The 25,656-nt window shown below is 50.2% G+C and overlaps 11 protein-coding genes across 11 annotated transcripts; 5 read left to right on the top strand and 6 right to left on the bottom strand.

Moving 5' to 3' along the window:
* Positions 1–18: 18 nt before the first annotated feature.
* Positions 19–1,749, top strand: CDV56_106592 (inorganic phosphate transporter; the record flags this gene model as incomplete). Its single annotated transcript, XM_026760211.1, has 1 exon — positions 19–1,749. The coding sequence occupies one exon, from the start codon at positions 19–21 to the stop codon at positions 1,747–1,749; it is 1,731 nt and encodes a 576-aa protein (XP_026615675.1).
* A 107-nt stretch (positions 1,750–1,856) lies between these two features.
* On the bottom strand, positions 1,857–2,850 carry CDV56_106529 (uncharacterized protein; the record flags this gene model as incomplete). The annotated part of the gene is made up of 4 exons (XM_026760148.1): positions 1,857–2,159; positions 2,213–2,471; positions 2,517–2,655; positions 2,712–2,850. 4 exons carry the CDS (start codon positions 2,848–2,850, stop codon positions 1,857–1,859), a joined length of 840 nt encoding a protein of 279 aa, XP_026615674.1.
* A 430-nt stretch (positions 2,851–3,280) lies between these two features.
* On the bottom strand, positions 3,281–4,893 carry CDV56_106395 (Zn(II)2Cys6 transcription factor; the record flags this gene model as incomplete). The annotated part of the gene is made up of 3 exons (XM_026760014.1): positions 3,281–4,063; positions 4,123–4,770; positions 4,834–4,893. The coding sequence occupies 3 exons, from the start codon at positions 4,891–4,893 to the stop codon at positions 3,281–3,283; spliced, it is 1,491 nt and encodes a 496-aa protein (XP_026615673.1).
* A 755-nt stretch (positions 4,894–5,648) lies between these two features.
* Positions 5,649–7,172, top strand: CDV56_106248 (uncharacterized protein; the record flags this gene model as incomplete). Its single annotated transcript, XM_026759867.1, has 1 exon — positions 5,649–7,172. The coding sequence occupies one exon, from the start codon at positions 5,649–5,651 to the stop codon at positions 7,170–7,172; it is 1,524 nt and encodes a 507-aa protein (XP_026615672.1).
* Positions 7,173–7,370: 198 nt separating this feature from the next.
* CDV56_106161 (alpha/beta hydrolase) lies at positions 7,371–8,529 on the top strand (the record flags this gene model as incomplete). Its single annotated transcript, XM_026759780.1, has 2 exons — positions 7,371–7,595; positions 7,642–8,529. 2 exons carry the CDS (start codon positions 7,371–7,373, stop codon positions 8,527–8,529), a joined length of 1,113 nt encoding a protein of 370 aa, XP_026615671.1.
* A 23-nt stretch (positions 8,530–8,552) lies between these two features.
* Positions 8,553–9,487, bottom strand: CDV56_106105 (sulfurtransferase; the record flags this gene model as incomplete). Its single annotated transcript, XM_026759724.1, has 2 exons — positions 8,553–9,282; positions 9,333–9,487. The coding sequence occupies 2 exons, from the start codon at positions 9,485–9,487 to the stop codon at positions 8,553–8,555; spliced, it is 885 nt and encodes a 294-aa protein (XP_026615670.1).
* Positions 9,488–12,375: 2,888 nt separating this feature from the next.
* On the bottom strand, positions 12,376–12,904 carry CDV56_105873 (uncharacterized protein; the record flags this gene model as incomplete). The annotated part of the gene is made up of 2 exons (XM_026759492.1): positions 12,376–12,643; positions 12,705–12,904. 2 exons carry the CDS (start codon positions 12,902–12,904, stop codon positions 12,376–12,378), a joined length of 468 nt encoding a protein of 155 aa, XP_026615669.1.
* A 788-nt stretch (positions 12,905–13,692) lies between these two features.
* Positions 13,693–14,360, top strand: CDV56_105769 (uncharacterized protein; the record flags this gene model as incomplete). The annotated part of the gene is made up of 2 exons (XM_026759388.1): positions 13,693–14,100; positions 14,160–14,360. The coding sequence occupies 2 exons, from the start codon at positions 13,693–13,695 to the stop codon at positions 14,358–14,360; spliced, it is 609 nt and encodes a 202-aa protein (XP_026615668.1).
* Positions 14,361–14,958: 598 nt separating this feature from the next.
* Positions 14,959–16,076, top strand: CDV56_105645 (glycosyltransferase family 8 protein; the record flags this gene model as incomplete). The annotated part of the gene is made up of 3 exons (XM_026759264.1): positions 14,959–15,004; positions 15,080–15,515; positions 15,584–16,076. 3 exons carry the CDS (start codon positions 14,959–14,961, stop codon positions 16,074–16,076), a joined length of 975 nt encoding a protein of 324 aa, XP_026615667.1.
* Positions 16,077–16,608: 532 nt separating this feature from the next.
* On the bottom strand, positions 16,609–23,378 carry CDV56_105070 (uncharacterized protein; the record flags this gene model as incomplete). The annotated part of the gene is made up of 8 exons (XM_026758689.1): positions 16,609–17,165; positions 19,014–19,469; positions 19,531–19,940; positions 20,904–20,955; positions 21,033–21,366; positions 21,434–21,696; positions 22,201–22,567; positions 22,623–23,378. The coding sequence occupies 8 exons, from the start codon at positions 23,376–23,378 to the stop codon at positions 16,609–16,611; spliced, it is 3,195 nt and encodes a 1,064-aa protein (XP_026615666.1).
* Positions 23,379–24,306: 928 nt separating this feature from the next.
* On the bottom strand, positions 24,307–25,197 carry CDV56_104924 (uncharacterized protein; the record flags this gene model as incomplete). Its single annotated transcript, XM_026758543.1, has 3 exons — positions 24,307–24,323; positions 24,381–24,907; positions 24,962–25,197. 3 exons carry the CDS (start codon positions 25,195–25,197, stop codon positions 24,307–24,309), a joined length of 780 nt encoding a protein of 259 aa, XP_026615665.1.
* Positions 25,198–25,656: the final 459 nt, after the last annotated feature.

The raw sequence follows: 25,656 nt of genomic DNA, 5'->3' as shown, positions 1-25,656 counted from the left end.
TTGCAGCTTGAAGCCAAGATGATTTCCCTCGCAACCGCCAAATACGACTGGATCCTTGCCCTCACCTCCATCACCTTCGTCTTCAGCGCCTTCGGTAACGGGGCCAACGATGTGGCCAACTCATACGCCACCTCCGTCGCTGCTCGCACACTGAGCATGTGGCAGGTGGGCATTCTGGCCGCCTGTACCGAGTTCATCGGTGCCGTCGCCCTCGGCGCGCGAGTGACCGATACCATCAAGTCCGGCATCATCAGTATCGATCGGTTCGAGAACAAACCGGGACCACTGATGCTGGCAATGGGCTGCGCTGAAATGGGCAATGCCGCCTGGCTGATGCTGGCGACCGGTATGGGCTGGCCTGTCTCGACCACCCAAACCATCGTCGGATCGCTGGTCGGTGTCGGTCTAGCTGCTCAGGCGCCTATCCACTGGGAATGGACCAAGGGCAGTGTCTCTCAGGTTGCCGCGTCGTGGGGGATTGCCCCGGCCATCGCGGGTGGCTTCTCGGCCCTGATATTCGGCATTCTGAAATATACCGTCCTCGAGCGCAAGGATCCCTTCAAGTGGGCCATGCGTCTGATTCCCGTCTACCTCGCCACGACGGGCGCCATCCTCGCTCTATTCATTGTCATCGAGGCCCCAACCGCGCCGTCCCTCGAGGAGTTCGGCGCCGGCAAAGCCGTCGGCATCATCCTGGGCGTCTTCTTCGGCTGCCTGCTCATCGGCGTCGTCTTCTTCCTGCCATACTTCCACCGCCGTCTCGTCAAGCAGGACGCCCGCGTCCGCTTCTACCACCTCCCGCTCGGCCCCTGGCTGCTGAAAGACAACTGCCCGCTCTACTTCCCCGCCCAGGGCGAGCAGTTCGTGATCAACTACTACGCAGACGCCTACGGCGAAGTCCGCGCCGGCACCCACGGCGACGAGAAAGCAACCGCCCCCGCCGACCACCAACAACAACAGCAACAGCCCCCCGACGCCAAACTCCTCGAGTCGACCCTCGACGTCGAACGCAACCTCGCCTCCGCGCAATCCACCCCGGAGCTCAAACCCCGCACGAAACACCTCGGCCCCCACGAACGCTTCCTCCACCCCGTCGCCGACCTCCCCTGGACACACCCGCACAAGTGGCTCGGCTACACCAAGTTCCTCCTCCTGCAAGGCGTCACGCGCGACGTCGTCACCCACGACTCCGCGCAGCTGCGCGACATCCACTCGCGCGCGCGGCGCTACGACGACCGCGTCGAGCACCTCTGGACCTACTGCCAGGTGGTCTCGGCGATGATGATGTCGATCGCGCACGGGTCCAACGACGTCGCGAACGCGGTGGGCCCCTGGGCCGCCGTGTACGCGACCTACAGGGCCGGCGAGGTGGACACCAAGGCGCCGACGCCGGTGTGGTTCCTGGTGGTGGCGGGCCTGCTGCTGGGGCTGGGGTTCTGGTTCTACGGGTACCATATTGTGCGGGCGCTGGGCAACAAGATCACGCAGATGTCGCCGACGAGGGGGTTTGCGACGGAGCTGGGGGCGGCGATTACGGTGTTGCTGGCGTCGCGGCTGGGGTTGCCCGTGTCGACGACGCAGTGTCTGACGGGGGCGGCGACGGGCGTGGCGCTGATGAATTATGATCTGGGGGCGGTGAATTGGAGACAGCTTGGGTTTATCTTTAGTGGGTGGGTGCTGACGTTGCCTTCGGCTGGGTTGATTGGGGGGTTGTTGTGTTTGATGGCGTTGAACACGCCGCATTTTTAGGTGCACCGTCCGGTGGTGAGGATGAGCATAGATTGTATATAGATTTGTCTCTTCTAGTCCCTGTATATATGCTTGATAATCAACACTCGAATCAGCCGTCATTAAGTCTACGCCCGCTCAAGAGAATGGAGCTTCCCGTATTGCCTGCTCCCTTCGACTGCCGGCTCATGCGCCTCTTGATCCTGTTCAGTAGCAGTACGAGCCACACCCCTCGTAGCAGGAATCAGAAACCCGGTCCCGATGTATATGCACACGACAATGTACTCCATCAGCGCCGTCATGACCACAAAAGGTCCAATCGCTCCACCCAGGTTACTCCATCTATCATCGCCGGGATGATAGATTGACAGGAAGAGCCATGCAATCCTCACAATGAGAAATGGAACAGCCAGAGCCATGCCCTTGAGCACCTAAAAACAATATCAGCATCACGCCGCTGCAATATATCAGCGCGGGCACTAACCGTTCGACTCGCCCGGGACAGACTGGCATACTGTCTCCAGAAATACCCCTGGAAAAGCACCAAGCAGGCCATAAAGACCGCCACGACAATATATCCCGCCTTGGTGAGTGTATGACCTGTCCTCACCGAGTCCGCGTCCGTATAGTTCCCGGTCAAGGAGCCGCCTGCGATGACCAAGGCAATCCCGACAACGAACAAGATTCGAGAGACGCTCATAGGCAGGCGAAGGCTCTTGTTACTTTTGAAATCGTAATGGATACTAAAAGAGTTAGACCATGCCTGCTTTAGCTGGAAGCGCACGTACATTATCCGCAGAAGACCAATAGTCGCTGCAATCAGGGGCAGCAGTCCGGCGTTGAGAAGGATCAGGGCGGCGATATAGAGGCCGACGCTTGTCGGGCTGTTCTCGTAGAGTATGACGATGATAGCACAGGCGACGCGAACTATCAGCAACCATCAGCTCTGCAGTACATGTAGCAAGTGGAATGAAGGTGCTTACTCAAGCAGAAAACTTGGAGGATATACCAGGGCATTCGGGGGGCGCCATGGCGGTGGAATAGTAGGACCGCGGCGGCTATTATGGCAGGGATATAGAAGACAATCTGCGCAATGGCGACCTTGGAATGATCTGTAAGCATTGTGTAGCAACGATATCGCTATAAATGAGAGAAGAGAACGATGGTGGATTGGAAGTACGGAGATAGCTTGGTGAATTGGCAACGCAGATTCACGGGAGAACACTCATACCTTTATAGTCCACTCTTTCCACACTCCACAGTCAGCCGCGACAGGCAGCCCGATTTCTCTTGGAACCCAAATTTCTGCAATATCCAATCGACTGCACTCGTCGTATACAGCTGAGACGAAAATCACGTGGCTCGCAGGTTTTGACCCAAACAGGCTTAGTGCGGTGGATGCATATTATGCCTCAAAAAGCTTAGGGCTGACAAGATTCATTTTCCCATGCATATTGCTGTCGAGGGGTGACTCCGCCTCCTGAGGCTGTGCAACTTAATAGGAGTCGTACTTTAGCGGCTTGGGAATTCTCGAACGTCATTTCTTTCATGCTCATATGTATGGCCACATCCGCAGCCCCTGGTGCATCTTCTGCGATACGCCCATCAACCAGGCCAACTCCGCTTCGTCATTTTGTCGGTACCGGATAGCCCATATTGCAATGATTACGGGTGTTGAAGCGGCAAATATCCCCAGAAGTGACATGTCTTCTTGCAGGCAGTACTCCAGAGACTGGCAGACGTTGCGTGCCATGCTCATGTAGTTCTGTCCATCGTCTCGAGTTGGGGAATCTCGGTCGGGTGAGCTCTCGTCGTATTTGTTGGGACCCAGGTTATGTTTCTCACTGGTTACTTCAACAATGGAGGCAGCGGCGCCACGGAGATCCTGTAGCTGAATGACGTCGTACAGGTTGCTCAGCGTCGCCCACAAAAGCGCCTTCGACGCCCAATACAGCATCAACAACGTTGCAGTTTTGAGATCGGGAAAGTTGTATACCACGGAGAATTGTCCCTGGCCGGGAGCGCTGCTCTGGAATGACTGCGAGAGAACAGGCCAGTACAACGGACCCGATACCTCAAGCCGGATTGCTTCGTAGATGTCCTGTAGAGTTTGATCGATTCTCAGACATTCCCCGACAAGCAAGTATGTTGAGTTTAGAATGTCCGCCCGGTTGAGCGATGACAGTTGATCATAACGCTGGAGAATAGAGGGTATGTCAGCCAGGCAATCCGCAATGCGATCAGCCATTCGTTTTGGCCGTGAGGTCCAGGGATCCTGGCACCAGGCTCGATCGCATAGGAAATTCGGCACACGGTGGCCAATCGCATCAAGGATCTGACAGTGTCATCATCAGCGTTATATCGAATGAAATGAGACGAATCAAGCAAACGTACCCCCTGTAATCTCACCCCCAGGAAAAGATCATGCCCTATCCCAGCCGTATGCGCATCCATACCACGCGCCTTTATCAGCGACAAGAACCCCCTGCAATGGCTCAAATATGCGTCGGCCCCGTTATCTGGACACTCCATAAGTTCATACAGGCTCAGAACCAAACACGCAGCCAGCGTTTCATTGTCGTGCATCAGACTGGCATTCCAGAGCGCCCTCTGCATCTCGCGAAGGCCTCTCGTATACGCCTTTAGACTCTGGTGTATGAGCGCAGTGTCTTGGAATTTCCGACCGAGAGCCGCGCAGGAAATCGCCAAGGTGGAGAATTCCAGTGCCTTGGATCTCGTGGGGATATCAGGTAGGAGAAACAGCCATGGCCTGTAATGCTTGGGTGATAGGAAGCGTGTGTGAGGCAGACAGCGACCGATGAATTCGTCGAGGAGCCGTTGGCGAATATGGCAACTCATGATGATCACATTTCCAGGACCTTGATCGAGAATGATTTGATTGTTCGCGTGGTCCTGGCGGGTCGTGCGAGAGGATTCTTTGGCTCCGGGTTGAACCAGGACAAAGACCCTGTCGCGCCGGTAACCCAAGCATTGGCGATTGGATTTGAGGCATTGACTGCAGCTGGGTCTTTCTTGTCCGCACTGAGTTCTGTCAATATTCAATATCCCATGGTACTCTTGCTCGGGATGAACATTAGGACTGACCGCGATTTTACGTGCTCGACAGGTTCCGCAGCCTTGAGACTTTCCTCGTACACCGCCCATTCTCTGGACTTGTTGAGACTCAATGTTCAGACTGGATCGATATGAAGAATGAAATGAGATTGATCATGAGAGCAACTGACCGAGACTGTAGCCTGGTCGGTAAAGGTAGCTGAGAGCTAAGAACAACAAGCAGCGCTTATCCCCGAGTGGAGTGAAACTCAACCAATCAATCATGACACCGCCACAATTGCCATCCATGTATGAGGCTGCCGCCAGGTATTCTTAATCCTGCGGAGAATTGGGTCAAGGGATATCCGAGATGGACAGACTGATCCCCGATTGTCATGTCAATTCGCATAATCTCAAACTGAAAGGTGTTCCAACGGCTCCTTCTACGGATTTACTCGCTCCTCACCCCGTGAAATATATATCGTCACCTATACTGGGCTGTACAACAATTCAGGGATACACAGGATCTACTCTCGAATGGGAAACATGATACTCTGAGTGTCATACCACCCTATATTCTTCTATTCATCACTTCATAAGGCCGAGACCATCCGTAAATCATAGCTATGGATGAGAATGTGAGTCTGAAGCCGAAAAAAGAGAAAATGCCAAAATTTCCTGGTACTCCACAAAGCGGATGAGACGCCTCTGATTGGTAGGATGCAGTCAGGAATCAAGGCAGCCACTGGGCTGCTGCCTTGTGGGCCTTGATGCCTGCCTCCATCCTGTATATTCAAAGAATGTTGTATATATTCGTTGAATCCAAAGGTAAATAGACATCGAAGCACACCCCAGTTCCAACCGAAATGGACGACCTTCTCAGGCCAGATCAGAAAGCGCGCCTGCACGAGGTTGCCGACCTCATGCTGGAAATCTACCAAACCCTCGCCCACATGCGCTATCTCGACCCAGCAGGAATTGAGCAGGGCCCGCATAATATCGACAATCTGCGCCCGATGTACGAAAAGCTCAAGCTTGATCCCGCCATCATCTACCTCTACAGCATCCTTCCTTATGTGGATTGTGATGTCGCTGGCAACCAAGACTTTTTTCATGGCGGTGCGTTCACTGATTTCCGCCGGGAGGACGCCGTGGAGCAGGGCCGGGATCCATTCTACGCCAGTCCTGGTGGCGATGACTACGACGCCGAGGATGGACCCTACATGCGGCCGTGGATGACCCCGTTGTCGCGGTTGGGGAATCACCAGAGCGTAATCATTTACGATGCCCGGCGGCATCGCATTTGGATTATCGACCAGGAGGGGTGGAGCAGTACTGATCCCGCGCTGATGGATGGGCCAATCGTTTACTCTGATGATTCAGATGAAGAGGAAAAGGCACCAAGCGAGGAAAGCAAGAAAAGCAAGAATCCGAATAGCATCGAGCCTATACCCAGTCGTCGCGCGGGCGATGTTCTGCGTGATATTATCCACTGGTATCGTTCACTAGACGAGCTACCGGGTGGTGAGCATAGCGGAGGCGAATGGGACCAGTACCATCTGCCACTGAAGGAGTTGTACCGCGAGTATGGCTGGCCGGAGGATTTCGACGGGGACAGCTTCGAGGTTGCTCAAGCGAGAGCGCACGGTGCTTCTGGCGCCAAGTACTCCGCTGAAGAGCCATTGCGATGCGTAGAGACATTCAAGCTCTGGATGAAGCGTGCGGATCAACACATTTCGGCACATCAAGCTGAACTTGCGGCGGCCAAGTCCGTGGATGAGGAGTGGGCGGTGCGTTTCAGGCTCTGGATGGATGGGCGACGTCATGCGAGGAACATTGAGGATCTCAGCAAGGCTGAACAAGAAGCAGAAAGGCTGTGTCCAGGGGGGGTATGTCAAAGGACGGAGGATCTCCCTCTCTGGGAGCTGGAGAGGCTGCGGCATGAGTACAAGTGGAAGCAGGAAAGTGTGGAAAGCTACCGAAACTGGGCGGAGGAGTCTGATACAGACCCTGACCGTGCGCGATATTATAGAATCAGCCTGCAGCATGCAAAGAAGGCCACTGCAATCTACCAAAAGGCGTACAAAGCGTCCCAAGCAGACGCAGAACGACTATGTCCAGGGAGGACCTTTCAGTCCGCTACCGGAATTACCTCACTCGGGAGAAAGGATACGGTCACTAGTATTCGGGACCAGAAAGACTGTATGGCCATGATGCAAGTCGAACTTGAAGCCATCAAAAATTGGGTGCTGCAATTGCCAGATGGGGCTATACAGGCCAACAAGCTTGTGGAGGAGGAGGTTGAAAAGTACGAACGGGCAATTGACAGCGGGAAGGAAATGCTCCAGAGGTATGAAGCGTCTTTAGCCGAGCATGGCAATCAAGATTGATGGAGTACTGGACACGTGGATGCATATCTGTACCTCTTTTGGTAAATTAGCTGCAGTTTGTACTACATAGAGGAGACCATCTGCAGTTGCCACAGCAATATCACATCCCTGCAGATGCGGGGGGCGAGCACATTCCGACTCCCGCCTCTTCTGGGCTATTTTAGTTCACTTCTTCGCCGTCCATCCACCATCGTCACGATGTCAAAACTTCATCTTCTGGTGATAGCATTTTCTCTGCTCGCCGCCGGCATGGGAACACCACATCGCCGGACATATCTGTATGTCGGAGGCGACTACACCCTCAACAGCGATGGAGAACACATCTTCACCGACCAGATGTACGTCGAGCGGCTTACTCCCGTCGATGGGCCGGTTAAAGAGTATCCGATCGTGTTCATCCACGGAGCCGATCAAACAGCAACGGTACAAGTCTCTTGTCTGAAAGCACTCACATCACTAACACGTCTAGAACTGGCTGAACAAACCTGACGGAAGTGAAGGATGGGCGTCTTACTTTCTCTCCCAAGGCTACGAATGCTACTTGCTCGATCAGACATCCCGCGGCAGGAGTCCTTGGGATGCCCAGAACGGAAAGTTGAGGAAATACAGTGCCGAGTTCCTGCAGAAGTACTTTACTGCCACAGAGAAATACAACCTCTGGCCACAGGCGAGTCTCCACACCCAGTGGCCAGGAACTGGAGTTATGGGCGATTCCATCTTCGATGCGTATTATGCGTCGACCGTCCCTTCGCTTGCGGACAACGCTGCTCAAGAGTCTTCCATGCAGCCTGCTGGCGCTGCATTGTTAGACGCCATCGGCAAGCCGGTGATACTTGTCGCTCATTCTCAGGGAGGATCGATGTCTTGGGTCATCGCAGATAGGAGACCGGATCTGGTGCATTCCATCATCGCGATTGAACCATCTGGTCCACCATTTCAAAATGCGGTTTTCGGGAGTGGACCGGCGCGTCCGTACGGATTGACGGATATACCGATCACTTATTCCCCTCCGGTGACCGATCCAGCTACGGACTTTGTTAAACAGACGATCACATCCAGCTCCAGTGCAAGGTCGGATTGTATCATCCAGGCTGATGACCCTCCGCCTCGGCAGCTCGTCAACCTGTCCCAAATTCCGACATTGGTTGTTACAACCGAAGCATCGTACCATGCCACGCACGACTGGTGTACTGTTCGGTTCTTGCGACAAGCCGGAGTCCCCACAGAGCACCTGCAGCTAGAGGAGATAGGTGTTCATGGCAACGGGCATATGGTGTTCCTGGAGAAGAACAGCGACCAAGTGGTCAGAGCGATACACAAGTGGATGGAGGGATCCGATGTCCTCCGCATGGTTTAGATTCTATAAGCAGGTCTATCATGTCATCGCACATTCTTGACAATCAATTCCGGCCGATCCACCCTCCGAGCCCACTCCATCCAACTCCCATCGTAGATCCGCCGAGGGTTCATGTACCCCGTCTCTCCCAGCGCCAAATCCAGCGCCGCAGCCGTAACCCCCGAATTGCACGTCAAAACCAACGGCACCCGCCCATCAACCCCAGCCCTCTCAAACAAAGCCCTCAACCGCTCCACCGACAAAAACTCACTCGAGTCTTCCTCCAGCATCGCCGCCAACGGCACATTGATCGCCCGCGGCATATGCCCCGAACTCAACCCAGGCACAGCCTCAGCCTCCTCCCCAGTAAACCGCCCCGCAATCCTCGAGTCAACAATCTGGAACCCCTCCGAACCACCCAACACCAGCTCCCTCAACTCCTCGAACGAAATCACCCGGTCGCCGTCCACCGGGGAAACGGGATACTCGGCGACAGACGGGAGGGGGTGCATCTCCCCGCTGGCGACGGGGTAGCCCTGCTGCACGTACACCCGGAAATTGTTCAGGACGTGCACGGCGTCGTGGCCGAAGAGGCTGAACATCCACGCGACGCGCGGGGAGCTGTAGATCCCCACGTCTACGGCGTCGTAGATGACGAGTACGTCGTCCTTCGTGATGCCTAGGGCTGCGACGCAGGATGCGAAGTGTGAGGCGGTGGGGAGCATCTGCGGGTATGGCGAGGAGCTATCTCTAACGAGGTCCATGTCGAAGAAGCTGGATGATTGTTACTAAGTGAGGTGCTGGGGTGGCTGAGAATAACATACATGGAGTTAGGGATATGCTGGGCATGATAGGCGGGGGTATGTACTGCGCGCCGGCCAGCGGCCACGGGGATGATCCGCCGAGTAGTTGTGGGTGAATTCACAGCGTTGTGGAATTGGGCTGGTGAGACCAGGATTCTTGAGAAGGGGCTTGTCATTGTGGTTATTTCAGATGTGGCATTAAGTGGATTGGGTGTTCTAGACTAGAACATGATTCTAGATATTTATTGCAAAAAAAGTGGGCGCAGCGGGGATAATTAAAGGATCCACTATCAATCACGCAATTTGCCCTAAATTAGTTGAGGAATAGTTTATTCCTGACAGCATTGCAGATATCAATTCTAATCGGACCCAATGGTATTCAATTAATTGAAACTGGCAGAATCCAGACAGCTTCCCTCTATCACAATAGTATGTCACTAAGCGCCGTTCCTGGCTTCATACATCCCCAGAAGGATTCGAGATTCGCGAGATTTCGCTGCGCCTATTCGCTCAAGCACAGTAGAAATTGACATAGCAGTCCGGCTTGCCGTCCACCAGATCACATTGATCAATCATAGGGAAGAAATCGCCGCTGGGACAATTGGCTTCACAGGTCTTGGCACTGCCACAGGGGGCATCGTCTAGTATTGTTAGCCCACGAGCCAGACAGGGAGAAAGGAAGAATCACATTGAGCGAAAGCAATCGCTGCCAGTCCAAGAACGGTGAGGATGGGGCTGAGTTGCATCTTGATCTACCAGGGTCAGTTCGTCACTGATGCTTAGGGAGTGGAGTGCCGACTTACGTTGGGGTACAGTAGACTTGAATCTATACTCGGTAGTGAAGAATGGATCTTTTTTGGCTGGCTTTCAAACAGAATTTATACTCTGGTTCCATGGCCAATTCCATTTGCAGGCATGGCTGGGTTTCCAATACTCTGGGTTATGCACATTCCTCAAAGAACCCCTTGCTTAGGGTTGTGTAACGCTGTAGCATAAGGATATCACTGGGTCACTGACTTGTACTCCGGATGGCCTCGCAGATCATGGCACAGGGATCAGGGGGCCAGCACCAGATTTAGTACTATTAGTGTAGGAATTCATCTTTGTGCTGGCGGCATTGCCTTATGCATATGATCATCTTTCCCTCAACCAGTAGTGACAATCAGCTACCCCTGCTTCTGGTGTGATACTACTGAATCTTCTGATGAATTAAGCCAGCAGAAATCACAAATACACCTTCTTTCTTTCTTTTTTCTTTTCCCCTTCATTGCAGATCATACCAATTGACCACCTTAGCAATCCTGCAAGGTCTTCTTAGTTGTCATAGCAATTGGCTGTCCAACACACAGAGTTAGTCAACCCTCTCAAGGTAGAAGACAACACAACTCATGCAGATAGAAAGCGATATTTCATTCGATATTTACATTAGTCAGAGGTTCACCACAGGTGTGTCGAGTAAGAGTTAGTCCGCAGATCACAGGGTAAAATACCCCCCAGCCACAGCCACAATCACCAACAATTCTATATTAAGGCTCGAGAAGCTATTCTTGTTTGCCCGCGAAGCAGGTACTGTATTGGTAGGTACGGGAGCCGCAAGAGCAGTCTCGACTCCGGTAAAACTGGTCGACGTTCTGCGAGATGAGGTTGAGGTAGTTGAATCCGTCTCAGTAGTCTCTGCTGCATAATCAGAATCTGTTGATCTCGTCCGTCGAGTGCTGCTCTCAGTTTCTGTAGTGGCGTAATAATCTCTCGTTGACTCTGTATCGGAATATGATGACGTTGTGTGGTCCTCTGTGGAGGTGTAGGTGTGTTCTGAGGTAGTGGACACTTCCACCTCCGTATATGTGTATGAGGTTGTTGAACCATCGTCATCACTCCCAATGTCGTCGTAGCTTTCATCGCATACTCGACCCCATTTACACTGTCCGTGTCAATACATAGTCTAGCACCAGGGTATAAGAAACGTACACAACCGCCTTGAGTACAGGAGTAACCATACTCGCACTGCAAACATCAGCGCCATATCCATACGCAACCCAGAGGAGACGCACATAATATCCATCACCGCAACACTCCGATATCATTGGCACGCAGTTCGTGTCACATTCCTTCTCAGTATACATTTCACAACAATACGTCGGTCCCTTGGAAGGCTTCACGTCGTTGTAGCAAAGCTGAGCGGCCGGGCAGCAGGATCCATCCGAGCAGCAGGTAAAGTCGCAGCACTGGCCGGCGTCGCACAGATGAGCCCCAGGTAAGCAATCGTAGTACCTCGGGAGGATATTTGTGTCGTAGGCTTGCGAGATGGAGGCATTATTTGAAGGAGCGAAGCGGCCTTTTTGAAAGGGCTTCAGAGTGTCGCGTTTGAGGCTGGATGCTGTTGTAGTAATGGAGACGGCCGAGGCCAGCAGTAGAAAAGAGAACCGAGCCATTTTTCTCGGTTATGGATTACTATGCAAAAAGATTGGGCAGATAGCGACTTATATAGGTGTTTTGCGCTCTTGTTGTACGAATCTGGAGAGCGTCTGGGACCTCGTATTCCAGATACTTAATGATACTAGAGCAAGTCTAATTTCTTGGTTAAATGGATTGAGGAAGCCTTATTGGCCATTCAATGTGAACTCTGCCCGAACCGAGTCAGGTTGGGATATACCTCGTATTTACTAACGAATCGCACTGACACAATCAATATCAGGCCCATATTCCAAGACCCTATCCGCGCTTTGACTCTCGGCATTGAACCGGGTAAGGGCTATATCTACGAGACGGGTTGAGCCTGGTGAATAAGGATCTAGGACCTACTTCCGGCAATTTTGAAGACGACCCTTTACCAGGATTTGCAGAGGTTATATCCCGCGATCTTGGGGCTTTCAAGGGCGATGAAGAAGGTGAACTATAATCTGACTGGATTGCAAGGATTTTGGAGTCAACATGGATTCAAGAAAAGAAATATTATTGTACTACTCTTGAAAAGACGACGAAAAAGGAGCTGAATAGGAAAATTGAAAGAAATCCCACATTAGCGAACTGGCGTGCTTCTCAGAAGACTCTCATCTCAGCGCCTTTAAGAAACGTCCATCTGAAGAACCCCATCATAAGAGCAGCTGATTTCAATGCCTGGCTCCGGGTCATTCACACAAATCCACTTGGTTCCAGGCGCGGCGCCATTTGCGTTCGAACTCAGCAAGACATGACCATCTTCAGGGATTGAGCCATTGACCCTCTGGAGCTCGAGCGTGAACCAGTTGAAGTCAGGAGCGCCATTGGGAAACTTGATGTAGTACTCCCCATTGTTGCATCGGGCGTTCTCCTTGGGTAGCTGGCCGTAGGTCCTATATGACAAGAGGAGTGCCGATTAGCCTGGTATTCTCGACGAGAGGGCTCTGGACTTACCAGATCAGGTTGCAGTCGGTGGGTGTGTCCCCTGGGTAGTTTGGATCGGTAACTACAAAGTGCATGAAGGCACCAGGGGATGAGGGAGCAGCTTTGGCCCAGAAGTCGCTGATTTGAATGTAGCTGTCGCGCTTGATGCTGGTGGGAACGGCGAGAGCCGAGCTGGCAGCCAGGAGAAGGGAGGCGGTGGTGAGCTTCATTGTACAGATGGTATTAGACTTGAAGGGAGAGGAACAGTGTGTGTGAAGATGATGATGAGGAGGAGTTGATGTCGGAAATCGAGGCGATACTTATACTTATGCATCCCCATTGCAATTGAGCACATATCATGTTAGCCAGTAAGTATGTAGCAGTCAGCTAAGACATTACAGCCCAGGCGAAGCTCTGAGAGTCTATAATTATCCGTTTGGCACGCCGTATATGACGAATCCTGAGGCTGAGAAGGCATGGATAGCATCATTTCGGCGAGCTCGATGTATCTCGGTGGCTCCCAAGCCTTTCCGAGTGAGACACTGAATCAGGCACACCACCTACTCACCGACTGTGTGGTGTCCAGTTGAATATGTGTTGTTATTACCGGTTGTGGCTGATGCTTATTTCAGGCCTCCCATTCTCCACCCGTTTAGTGCTGGCAGGCTATACATACCTTGAGATCTGCAGGTGGATACTTTGAATTACCTGGACCAATCTCATAGTAAAGCTTATTCCTGTTGCCTCACACGTAGGCTAATTATAATTGGTGAGGTTGACTCAATTTAGAAACCACGAGGAAGCTTAAGAATCAGATCTAGCGGTATAGACAGACTGTGCACTCCTTAGTCGGACAGTTCTCTTTAGTTAAATTGGTGTCACAGGATTTATATGTGGATGGTCTGTCGACCATATCAGTTTGCACAAAGTTGCTGCTCAAATCACTATATTCACTACCATAGTCAATAGACTTGATGGTACTTATTACAATTAGAACTCATAAAGCTATCTTTTCCTTATGAAAGTATCCTCCAGATACGAAGAACATACTAGCAGCAGACGCCGAAATATAATCCTCTCAATCGTCGATCAGCTATATTCGATTCTTTCGACAGTCATCGCTACCGTGGCATTGGCCTACATTTTCCCCGAGAATATCCTATCATGTCGTCTCGAGCAGCAGTGGCAGTCGTACTTTCGTGCGAAGAATGCGCAGGCGATTCGAACAATTCAGGATAATCTTCAATGTTGTGGACTGCGCAGCACCCATGACAGAGCATGGCCATTCAAGGACCGCAACCATGGTGATAATGCTTGTGAGCTTCAGCTTGGATATCCCCGGAGTTGTTTAGCACCATGGCAGGAACAGCAACGGGTCGCGTCATGGATGGTCTTTGCAGCTGCGGTATTGATCTGGACTATGAGGGTATGTGCATGATCTCGCAATGTTCTTCTGGTTTGAGTAATGACGTGCTTTATGTGCAGATCGGCTTCCCTCATATTAGTCGCCGTCGACCTAGCTGGATGAGCGCATTCAGGACACGAGAGACGCCTGACTACCAGCGGATAACTCAAGCGGAGGAGGTAGACGAGGAAGGTAACGGCGAGAGAACCAACGATGCAGAGCAAGGAAGGACTTTGTTGCCTCACGAGGAGTCTGGTTATTCCAACGAGTGGGGCCACTAAGGTCGATATATCGATGCTCATAACCCAGCTCAACTTCCCATGTTGGTCGGTAATTGCACGCATGCTTTCGAGTCATGATAATCCTAGGTTCGCTGTCGCAGTACACAGTCATTTGACATGGATTTTCTTCACATACACTTTCTCTGGCTCATTCACATGTTTCTCAGTAACATTTGCCAGGATCATTGGCCACAATCATAAGTGGGAAAGATATATTTTGCGCCAGACGCTCGCGTTCTAAGTTATATGGAATTTGGGTCTTAATGCGCATACCTGAAGCAATCACATTCCTTGATAATGATTGATATGTGCATTGATTTTCTATTTCTAAAGTCTAGATGTTTGATCGAGATCTGTCGATTCAGAGTGATTTCCATCATCATCACGCCCTGGATCGTATTATCACTCCCGCCTATGATTGGCCAATCGATTATCAATCCGATCGAATCGAGATCGGCGATATCGGCCCCTCCCTCGCCGAGTTGTTCCGCTCCGACTCCCCGCCATATTAATTGTTAAATCCGGCCCCCTCCACCCCGGATCTTGTCAGACAAGTGCCTTTGCTCTGCCCGTCTGCCTCTGCAGGCATTGTTACACCATGCGCTGCAACAGTGGTGCCAGTTGCACCATTGGCGCAACAAAAGGTACGCACAATAATCTCGAGCCTCACAAGGAAAATCGTACTATCCGCCCATTGATAACCAGCTAATTCCTCGCAGTATGGGCGACTCTGATCACAAACACAGACTACCTCCCGGGCCTCTTCACTCTCGAGTACTCGTTACGAAAAGCCGGCTCCAAGTACCCGCTAGTCGTTCTGTACACCGACTCCTTCCCCGCTGAAGGACATGCCGCCGTCGACGCCCGCGGATTGCCGAAGCAGCGCGTCCCGCACCTCCTACCCTCCCTTCCGAAAGAATATACCAATGATCCTCGATTCCATGATACGTGGACGAAGCTTACGGCGTTCTCGCTAGTCGAGTATGAGCGTGTGGTGCTGCTGGACAGCGATATGCTGGTTCTGCAGAGCATGGATGAATTAATGGATATTGAGCTGGATGTGCCGGAGCTAGGGGGAACGGGAAACAGGGTGTTTGCGGCCAGTCATGCGTGTGTTTGCAATCCGTTGAAGAAGCCCCATTACCCGAAGAACTGGTATGTCTCCCTTTGTTTCAAGACGGCGAATGAAAGATTGGAACCGAGATTGACAGAGACGTGTGTAGGATCCCGGCCAACTGCGCGTTTACATCACAGCATGCCACCTCCGACGCGGCCCAGACACTCGGAGCCCCATCAGACTCTGGACTTGGACTCTGCAACTCAGGCCTCCTCGTCATCAATCCGTCAAAAGGAGTCTATGACAAGATCATCGACCAGCTCAACACCCCCGCGACACTGAACTACACTTTCCCTGACCAAGATCTCATCTCCGATGTCTTCCACGGCCGATGGGTCGGCATACCGTACATATATAATGCGCTCAAGACATTACGGCGCAAGGGCGTCCACGACGCTATCTGGCGGGATGATAGGGTCAAGAATGTTCACTATATACTCAGTCCGAAGCCTTGGGATGAGATTGACAGCATTGCGGACGGCCAAGGGATGGGAAAACGGCGAACGGCTAGTCTGGACCCTACACATGAATGGTGGTGGCGGTTCACGGACGAAAGACTGGAGGATGATAAGAAGAGAGACGTGGCTGATATGTTCTAGATGCTGAGATACCCGTTTGTTTCGATACGATAGAGTAATTATACATAGATCTATATTCTGCATTACCCAGTCAGCATTTGATTTGTCTTCGCAGTCAGCAATGTGGCATATCTACTCTTAGAGGAAGGACGGGCTAAACTTTCCTCAGTCTCTCGAGTAGGGCATTTGCTCTCCGATACGCTGTATAGTATGACTACTACTACTACTCCTACTACTACTACTACTACTACTACTACTACTACTACTACTACTACTACTACTACTACTACTACTACTACTACTACTACTACTTATTTCTGCTGATCCATGCCCTTCCTCGCATTATTTATGATCATTAATTCGCCATTCACAGGATAAAAGCCCCATAAACAAGCTGGTGGGAGCTCTTCTTCACAGAGAAACGCTAGACGGCCCAACCTACCCATCCAACACCTCATTTCCTGTTCACGGTGACCCCTTGAGAAAATCGAACTGGTCACTTTAATCCCAACGAAATCCGTCTCAGTGCGCGAATAGGTCTGCATCAATGACTTTAGATATCGTTGTTACCCCCGGAGAGACAGCTGTCAAAGGATAAGGAGGGACCACAGTAGGCATTCTCGTTGAAGCTACTGACAGGGCCCAGCTTCAACCATCCATCCCAGGTTCTACCATGGTCCATACGAAGGCACTGAGTACCGCAGACATTGTTATGCTCAACATTGCTCAGGTATTTCTTGATAGCACCGGCAATGGTGTCATGCTGAGCAGTGGTATCACAGTTGCGGCCAGTAGAGTGGTACGTCCACTTCAGGCCCTCAAAAGTGCCGTACATAGTGTTGCAATTTCCCCCGTTCGACAGATCCTTGATGGTTGTGGCGATGTTTCTCGCGAAGTTGACAACGTATGAGGCAATGCCAACGCAGGCGCCTACAGCTATAACTGTCCGCTCACATACGGTGATTGGCGTACGTTCGGCAAGTTCAGCGATATCACGAGTGTCGAGACTGGTTTCGTTGAGGCTGATTTGGAACCACTTGTCTGGTAGTGGCTTTCCATCGATGGTAGAGGGCCATGTAGACGCCAGCGAAGATGTTGTAAGACAACAGACTATCGTAATCAACAGAGTCTTTGCGAATAACGTGGTGATTGAGGCTGTTGAAGATAATGATACCAGAAAGGAGAAGATAAAAGGCTGTATCAGCAAGGCGATCAACGAAATCAGGCATTGCTTTAAGAACTGATGTGTTTGGGACGACGATGGAGGATCACACTCCTCCTTATATTAAGCTAAAAGGAGTCATACGATATATCACATCCAGTGGATGATTCTACTGTATCCACATGCGCGATTTTCTGGACAAGTACCAAGGAGTCGTGAGTTCGCCGTGGTTGGCATTACCTCCGTGTCCAAATAGCGGCCCTGTATGTCTCATGCGATAACTATACGAAACTAGCGCATTGCCTCCACAGCAGCTTTCTATATGTGAGGACGGGGAGAAGCATCAGCTCGCGAAGACCTAGGTTGTGATTTCCCTGGACATGATCTATCGGAGTCAGATAGAGTGACCTGATACAGCCAGATATTTGTAAAAGCACCGGTTCTCATCCGTAGCAATTTGCGTAGGAGTCGTGATTAGATAGTGGATCCTCCAGCAATGTGATCTGCTGCCTGCTGGCGGACAGAGCCGATGCACAAAGCTATCGCCTCACTTGGCGCCAAGCATAATATGGGCGGCGCCGGACCAAGTGGGAGCAGCAGAAGGGCTAAAAACTGGCGTGTAAATATAAGTGGTCAATCTGCAGAGCTAGCAGGGTCTGTACACCCATGTCTCATTGTACATTTCGCTTTATGGCAAAAGAATGTAACCCAGGAAGATCTTCGGAGCTTGAATTGGACCCCGTGTCACCAATAGACATCCTTGATTTCGAGACTTTTTTGTTAGCTTGATTTCCAGAGAAGGAAGGTGGTTTACCTCATAAAAATGAGTCAATACACTGATATTTTGTAGTCGACTGTAATGGATGGTACAGTGGCTTTGAAGGTCCATAAAAGGAAAGGATATAAGCACTACTCATACCAAGAAAGATTGCCATACCTTTCATGACTTTGTACACCCCAGATTATATATCCTTTAGAGTGATTCAGCAAAAAATAAGGTGTGGCGCTCGATCAATCCGAAGCATGTCCCACAGTCTCACATAGTCACTTGTTGAACTGATGTGGTTAATAGGGTTCGGGCCGGACGTGCCTATCACATGCTTTGCCATTCATATTAGCAAGAGGATCCGTTGGAGACCATGAGGCATCCACATTCTAGTAATTCAGTTCTGTACAGACAGGTCGAGCACAGTCATAGAGAGTGATCTCGTACTTCCAGGCAGGGACGATATTGTCGATCTACATTCCATATTACTCAGCCAGCAATTTGAATTGTCGTTGCCAGATCAGCAATGTGCCACATCGGCTCAAAAAGATGGTGGTCTAACCTTGTCTCATTTTCTCGAACAGGCCATTCTGCTCTTCAAGGCGATGTAAACCCGTAGGTCTGAGTTCGTCCCGAACAGACATCCTGTCAACATCACGATGGCTTTCTATCCAGATAATTGAACGCAAGATCTTCTTCACCTCCTGCCATGTCCACACCCAGCTCATCAATCATCCATCGAATTCATGAGATATATTAAGGTCGATGCTCCGTTCCCAAAGCCGCGATCCCTCCCAAGGTCAATGTCCAGTTTAATGAACTGCTTATTGGTGACAATAATATGTTTCAATTTCTGCATGGAGCAGTAAACATTGAGAATCATAAATCGGACGTGTTTGGATACAGTAACGTCGTAGTTATCCATTGCTGCCATTTTTTGGCCTTGAATCACTGCGACAATGCGGGAGCCATATCAAGGTTCAATAATAATCTGAGTCGCCGAGAAAGGGAGATGGGGCACGTGCCTCACCAAAAGGGGCCGTGGAGTCGTTTCCGCCCGAAGCTCTCGATTCATCCTTGAATTCCCAGAGTTCAAAGCCCCTCAGACGGTTCCAAACGTCCTGAAGAATTGGCTGAATGAGGGTATCAAGACTGCATCCATGCAGCGAAAGTGAATGACGTTCCTCCGTGCGAGAGCTGTACCGATCAGGCTGGAATTTTTCTACACCAGAACTATCACAGTAACGCACAGTTGAGGTTTTGTACAGTATACTTGTAAGCTGCTCAAGGCTGACATTGGGAACAGAGACCGCTGGGAGAGGCGGAAGCTGACCACCAGCATGAAGCTGTTTGATCAAAAGACCCAGACGGAGAGCGTCACAGACGTCTGAGCAATGCTTGCGACCATCGCGTAGATCGGTGATCAATTCGTAGGACATGTCAAGTGCAGACTTGACGCCACCCCGACGATGCTCCTCAATCTTATCTAAAGGCATATTGTAGTTAGAAGAATAGTTTTCGACCAAATCATGCGTGTCAAGGCATACCCAAAATTCGCTGGGGAATAGGTAGGTCGCCCGGGTCGATCCGCTGTTGGCTCTGGGTTGCTGCAATTTCTGTTGCCGAGGTGAATGACGAAGGTCGTTGAAAGACCCAAGAAATGAAGATCCAGGAGATGATACCCTTGCAATATGTAGACGGCATGCTTTTGAGCAATTTGTCAATCCATATACCAGACATCACGTCCACCACTTCATGACACTCATAATAATCTACCAGCGCCGCGATCTCGGAAAGTGTTCTAAGAGTAACTTGTCGAGGAACATTGCGGCCACGCCCATGAATGATATTCATCAGGATGAGCATTGCATTAGCGTCCCAGCATTCTGCCTCAATCTCAGCCCTGTCCCCAGCGGCAAGGCTTTGAGATTCCTTCCATGGGCCACTGAACATTCGTCTGAATACGGGAGATGCAAGCGTCGATGTTTGGATGATACTTTCATGCGTATTCGTTGGTCTTCATTGGAATTTTTTGACTTTTCCTGCTCGCCATTCTGTTCTGCCGCAGCCGACTGATTGCCAGACCCAGATGTTTGAGGATTTGCTGTGACGACTTGTTTGGAGGATTCTCGTTTGATATTGTCATCTGGAATAGTCTTTCGATCCGTGATTGAGAAGACAAGGTCTATATCCCCTTCAGGATCAAATATGTGGTATGTTCCAGACATATCGAAGTTGCACCAAAGGTTGGAGACTCGTGTCAATCCATCGGTAGAGTTACTAGAGTATTTGCGGATTGTTTGCTCATGTGTTTACCGGGGTAGCACGTGAACTGTCAACCATAAACCTACTCGACTAAAAAAGGCGTCTAGTCTAGACAACCATTTCTACGTAGCAGAAACAGGAGTGCAAAATATGTTCAACATGATCTAGGTGGTGCTGGTTCGATTCTACTAATGACATTGAGAAGGGTTGCTAACTACTTCTTGAGATAATGACATGAGTATGGTGAGTGAAGCAGGATAGACCGTCAAGCAGTGATGCCTGCAAAGCCTTCTATCACCATTACTTGTCTAACTCCTACAGGGAAGCACAAGCTAGTCATGTCTTTACTTTGACGAGACCATTATTGTTAATGACTATCCCATTATGACTACGTGAAACCTAGTGATTTAACTCGAGCTGCCCCCAGTCGAATCGTGATCGACCATCGAATAAACGTGTGAATCTGCTTAACCAAAGACCCAGACATAGGGAGTCGCAAACGTCTGAGCATGACTTTCGACCATCTCGCAGATCAGTCACTAGAGGACGAAGAGCCTCCAATGTGGTTGGTATGGTGTTCACGTCTCTTTTCGATTACATCTAATAATATTGTCAGAGCTCTGCGCCGTGTCTCATTTATCATAGAGATGCTTACCTATAATCCGCCGGGGGATGGGCAAACCGATCGTGGGGATTGGCCCCTTGCTCTGCGTAATGGCCGAATATGTTGCATAGCGAAATAATTTAGTGAGTCGGAGAACCCAAGAGACCCAAATTCACCGACCAATGTCGTCAGAGGATGCTTTTGCAATTCCAGCCAGTAAAGGCCGAATCCACAGCTGTAATGCGTGGTGGATAGCCTTCTGGCAGTTGTAATAGTCCACGAGAGTGGTGATTTCCGCTAGCGTTTCAAGGCTCACTGTGCGAGGAATATCAGGCCAATGCCCATGAATAACCTTCATCAACATCAGCATGGCGTCTATGTTCTGCCTGTCCATCTCTATTCCCACTTCTCCGACACGAAGGCCCTGAGCTTCTTGCCACGGCCCATGCAACATCTTCTTGAACACCGGAGAGGCCAGAGAAAGGTGTTTCGACGAGACCTTCATTCTACCACCCTGGCAGCTTCTGGGGCGTCAGGCTTCCGATTATCGATCTCCTGCTCAAGCTCCTGCGCTTTTGTACCAGCAACCGAAGTCGAGAACTTTCCCACTGAGACATCAGGACCTGAGCTGGTGTAGTGGACTCTTGCGGGACAGCCTTGGGATCGGAAAATTTATTCGCAGTGTCTGGACCAGTCGTGGTAAAAGCGAAGATCGCATCTCCGTCAGGATCGAGCTCGTAATAGTCTTTCGTCATACTCGTCATACTGTGAGCGTAAGCCGGGCTAATAGGGTGTTGGTATTTGATGATCAGCGTCTGAGCCTGAGATGAGCGAGGATTGGGACCTGGGACTTTCAACGCACCTTCAATACTTCTAGACTGGTAGTAGCGTTTATCAACTGGGGGAAGGCTGATATAGAAGAATCGCCTGTCGTTCTTATGACTTGTTGACAGGAAACTATGGAATATGCTTAAAGGCAAGAGAAGGGTTGGGGCTTGAGAAGAAGATGACAGTGAGAGGAGAGAGAATTCTGTTGGGAGGTTTTGAGGTCTGTGGGGGAACAACACATGGGCTCATATGAGTAAATATCAAAGTGAAGGCTGTCTATGGAGAAGGAAACCAGCAGGAGGCCATTACCAAGCGCATTATTTACTTTGTAGACTCTTCTTAATGGAATTGATTTCCTTTTCTATCTACGTAGGACACAGCGTATTGAATCTAAAGACTATGATGAAATAGTACATTGATGCACTCGAACTTGAGATTCCATTCCGTGTTTGACCAAGATAAAAAGTTTACTATTAGAATTCCAGTGGTTCCCTCCGTTAGGATTCGAAATCTTCCAGACTCAATCCATTCATCTTGCTTTCCAGGTCCCTGCGAATAGGATCGAGGAGTAATTCGAGTTTGCATCTGTGCTGCTCAAAGTGGCTGTCCATTAGGGCTGGCCACTGGGGTTCGCAGATTGGAAACCGAACAAGGCTCAGACTTCTGGCTAGGGATGCGATGCTCAGGTTATCGAAAGGAGGTGTTGGATCAGGGAAGATGAGGTTGAAGAGACGCAGGAATTTTATTAGGGCTCCAAGAAGTATTGAACTGCATTCGAAAGAGCATGCATTATGCTGTGAAGAGCTCAAGCCATCGATTACTAGGTCAATGGCGGCCATTGCTTCCCTGATGCCCTGCTGTCGACACTCATTGATACTTTCTGTGGCCTGACTTAGCAAAGCAGTCTAGTTGATGTTGCTTTCAAAGATGATACGAACCAACCACTTTAATGGGAACAGGCAGGTCGTACGTTTGCATGATTCCACAACTCTCGACGAGGGTGACTCGCGTAGCAGCGAGGAACTCTGCCGGCTTGCGAAACACCCATGCGATGCATATCCATTGAATAACAGCGTTTCCAACAGTCTGCGGCATATCACCTTTCAATTGATTGACCCACATTTCTGCGAAGACCTCCACGACCCCGGGACATTGGTAATAATCAATGATCACAGCGATTTTGGCTAGAGTGTCCAGATCAACCTTGCGAGGGACCTTTGGCGCGTAGCCATGAACGATATTCATGACGATCAGCATCGCATCAAGATCCCATATATCCATGATAATCTCGGTAGCGCCTTCAGAGCGGATCTCGTGTGCCTCGTTCCAGTCGCCGCTGAACATGCGCTTGAACACGGGAGAAGCCAGGGCCAAATGTCTCGAAGAAACGCGCATGCGGACAGGATGACTCTCTGTATTTCCCCCCTCACTCGCGTCATTGACCTCACAAATTGACTGGTTTTGATTTGCAGAAGTTACTGGGACCGAAATGGGTATATTGGAGCCTTCGGTATGAACAGTGTGCGCGTCTGGTGCCGGGGCAGATGCGTCGATCGTAAGGGATGTTGTCGGACTCGCTAAAGGGATAACCTGGTCGCTGGTTTCAGCGCTCTGACTAGGAGAAGAGTCTTTATTGACCTTGGGAAACAAGAGTATCACATCCCCGTCTGGGTCAAGTGTGTAGGGGTCATTGTCCATAGTGACGGCGCGTAACAAGCAAGGATGTTCTATGTAATAAGGATCTGATGGTGTCCTGAACAAATGACAGGGACTTTTGTATGAAGTATGCAGAGTGTTGACACTCCTAGATTGCAAGACACTGTTCATCAAAAGACAAGTCTGTAATGTTCAGGGGAAGAAAGATGCCTAGAATATTTGTAGAGAAGGAAACCAAAAAGAGGGAGGTGTTGATAAAATCTGTGGGCTGTCGACAAGACGCAAGGTGACCTTGGAGTTGTGGAACAGTGAATGTCATCGCACCAAAGTAAGTCGTTGACTGGCCAATCCGCGCAAATACATTATTCTATGTCATGTTCTGCTGAAACATGCCTCATTTGCCTCATCCTATCTTTTATATCTGGTAGAGCGGTACTTTAGATTTTATGGCGAGTATACCGATGCTTGACCCGCCAGGAAACTCCTATCTTGGGAACTCCATGTACTGAATCTGTGGTCAAGCTTCAAGGTTTCTTTACCTCGTTCTTCCTATCTACGCAAAGACTGACACGGCTGATATGACACAGATACCACCTTGACCTTTCGTTGATCTCTACAACCTCAAAAGTCCTTCAGTTCCAATCCACGTATCTCATCCATCGATTTCCAAATACATTCAATATGTGGCTTGATGGAGCAATCATGCGAGTGACAACGGTGGTCAGGCGCCAATGGTTTGCACATGTCACACCAATCAGGATACCTCATATCACGAAGATGTTGACGAAGCAAGGTAAGGCTCAGGCCATGAAAGGGCGCAGTGGCTTGCGGATTGACGAGACCTCTTGCATGCAACTCCTTCGTCAGAGCCCCTAAGCGCATCGATATGCATTCGAAGGTACATATAGACCATAGGCAAAGTGACTCTATGACGCCGTCGATTTGGACCAAAATCCTCTTGATAAAGTATTCACGACGCCGCTCGATCTGGTCTGACTAGCGTGTTAGAAGAACAGAGAAGCCTTCGCTGAGGGAGGGACTTACCAAGTATTCTTCTCGGGATTGGTAGAGTCTGAGCAGCGAGTGGTCCCTTGGTCTCCATCACTGCGAGACGTGTGGCAGCACGAAATTCGGCCGGTTTGCGAAAAACCCATGATATCCGAATCCAGCGCATGGTATCGCCTGGTGATGAGAACGGAATCTCCTCTTTCAGATGATCGACCCACATATCCGTAAAGACTTCAGCGATCTCGTGGCATTCGAAATATTCAACGAGGACTCCAAACTTTGCCAGTTCCTCAAGGCTGACATGTCTTGGAACTTTCCGCATGTGCCCATGAATCAGATTCATCAATATCGACACAACATGAGGATCCCATATCTCTTTGTTTATATTGATACGTTTATTAGTGTGAGCGTTTTCGGTCTCTTTGCGCCAGCTCCTAAACATTCGGTGGAAAACAGGAGATGCAAGGGACAGATGTTTTGAGGAAACCTGCACGCGTACTTCTCGGTTTTTGGGCGGACGAGAGATAGCCAGAGGTTCTAAAGAGGCGGCTTCCCTGCGTAATCTGGAAATCAGTGGAGTGCTAGAAGCTGATAAGATTTCGTCAGGAGGGAACTACTCTTCCTCAACATTGTCTTCGCCTTCCTTCTCACCGTCTAGCTCTGACCATTCTCCTTCGACGGTGGTAGAAATGCTGTCTATTTCTGCTTCGACAGTCGCAGAGTCTTCGAAAGGGTGGTTTTCACGCGTGAGGTCAATGAGAATGAACTTGCCGACGCGATCTGTGGCATCTTGTTGAGGAAAGACGAGGATGACATCGCCTTCTGGGTCCAAAATGTGGTAACTCTTGACCATGTTGTACTGACGTGACGCAGTTGTCAAGATTGTGTATCGCTTCAAATTTCGATCGACCAATCGAACGACTAGACCATGCTGATCCGCCTGTTGCAACTGTTGCGCCTGTTGGCCTCAATGGACTCTTTGTAGCATCCAAGCAGTAAGCAGAGGTTATGTATGCAATTATAGCTGACTCCAGTAGCTATGAAGAATGGAACTCAATCAAGGGACATAAGAGAGAGATATTTATGGAGTAGCTCAAGGTTTATGGACGATGGTGCAGGGGGTGAAGGAATACACCATTCATCTACAATTAGTGTATCAGTGAAAACTTTTACAAAATAAGGCACTCACTATAGCAAAGAGTAACCAAATCTGGCTTAAGAGAGACTAACAACACTCCTAAATCTATTATTAAATTTTATGAAGTACCTGTTAAGAAGTGAAAGTCTGACTCATGAGAGGATGCTCAAGGAC

Source organism: Aspergillus thermomutatus, assembly GCF_002237265.1.
Source record: "Aspergillus thermomutatus strain HMR AF 39 chromosome Unknown NODE_60, whole genome shotgun sequence".
Lineage (NCBI taxonomy): Eukaryota > Fungi > Ascomycota > Eurotiomycetes > Eurotiales > Aspergillaceae > Aspergillus > Aspergillus thermomutatus.
Note: the sequence above shows the minus strand (reverse complement) of the source record. Positions and strands in the feature narration are given on the sequence as shown.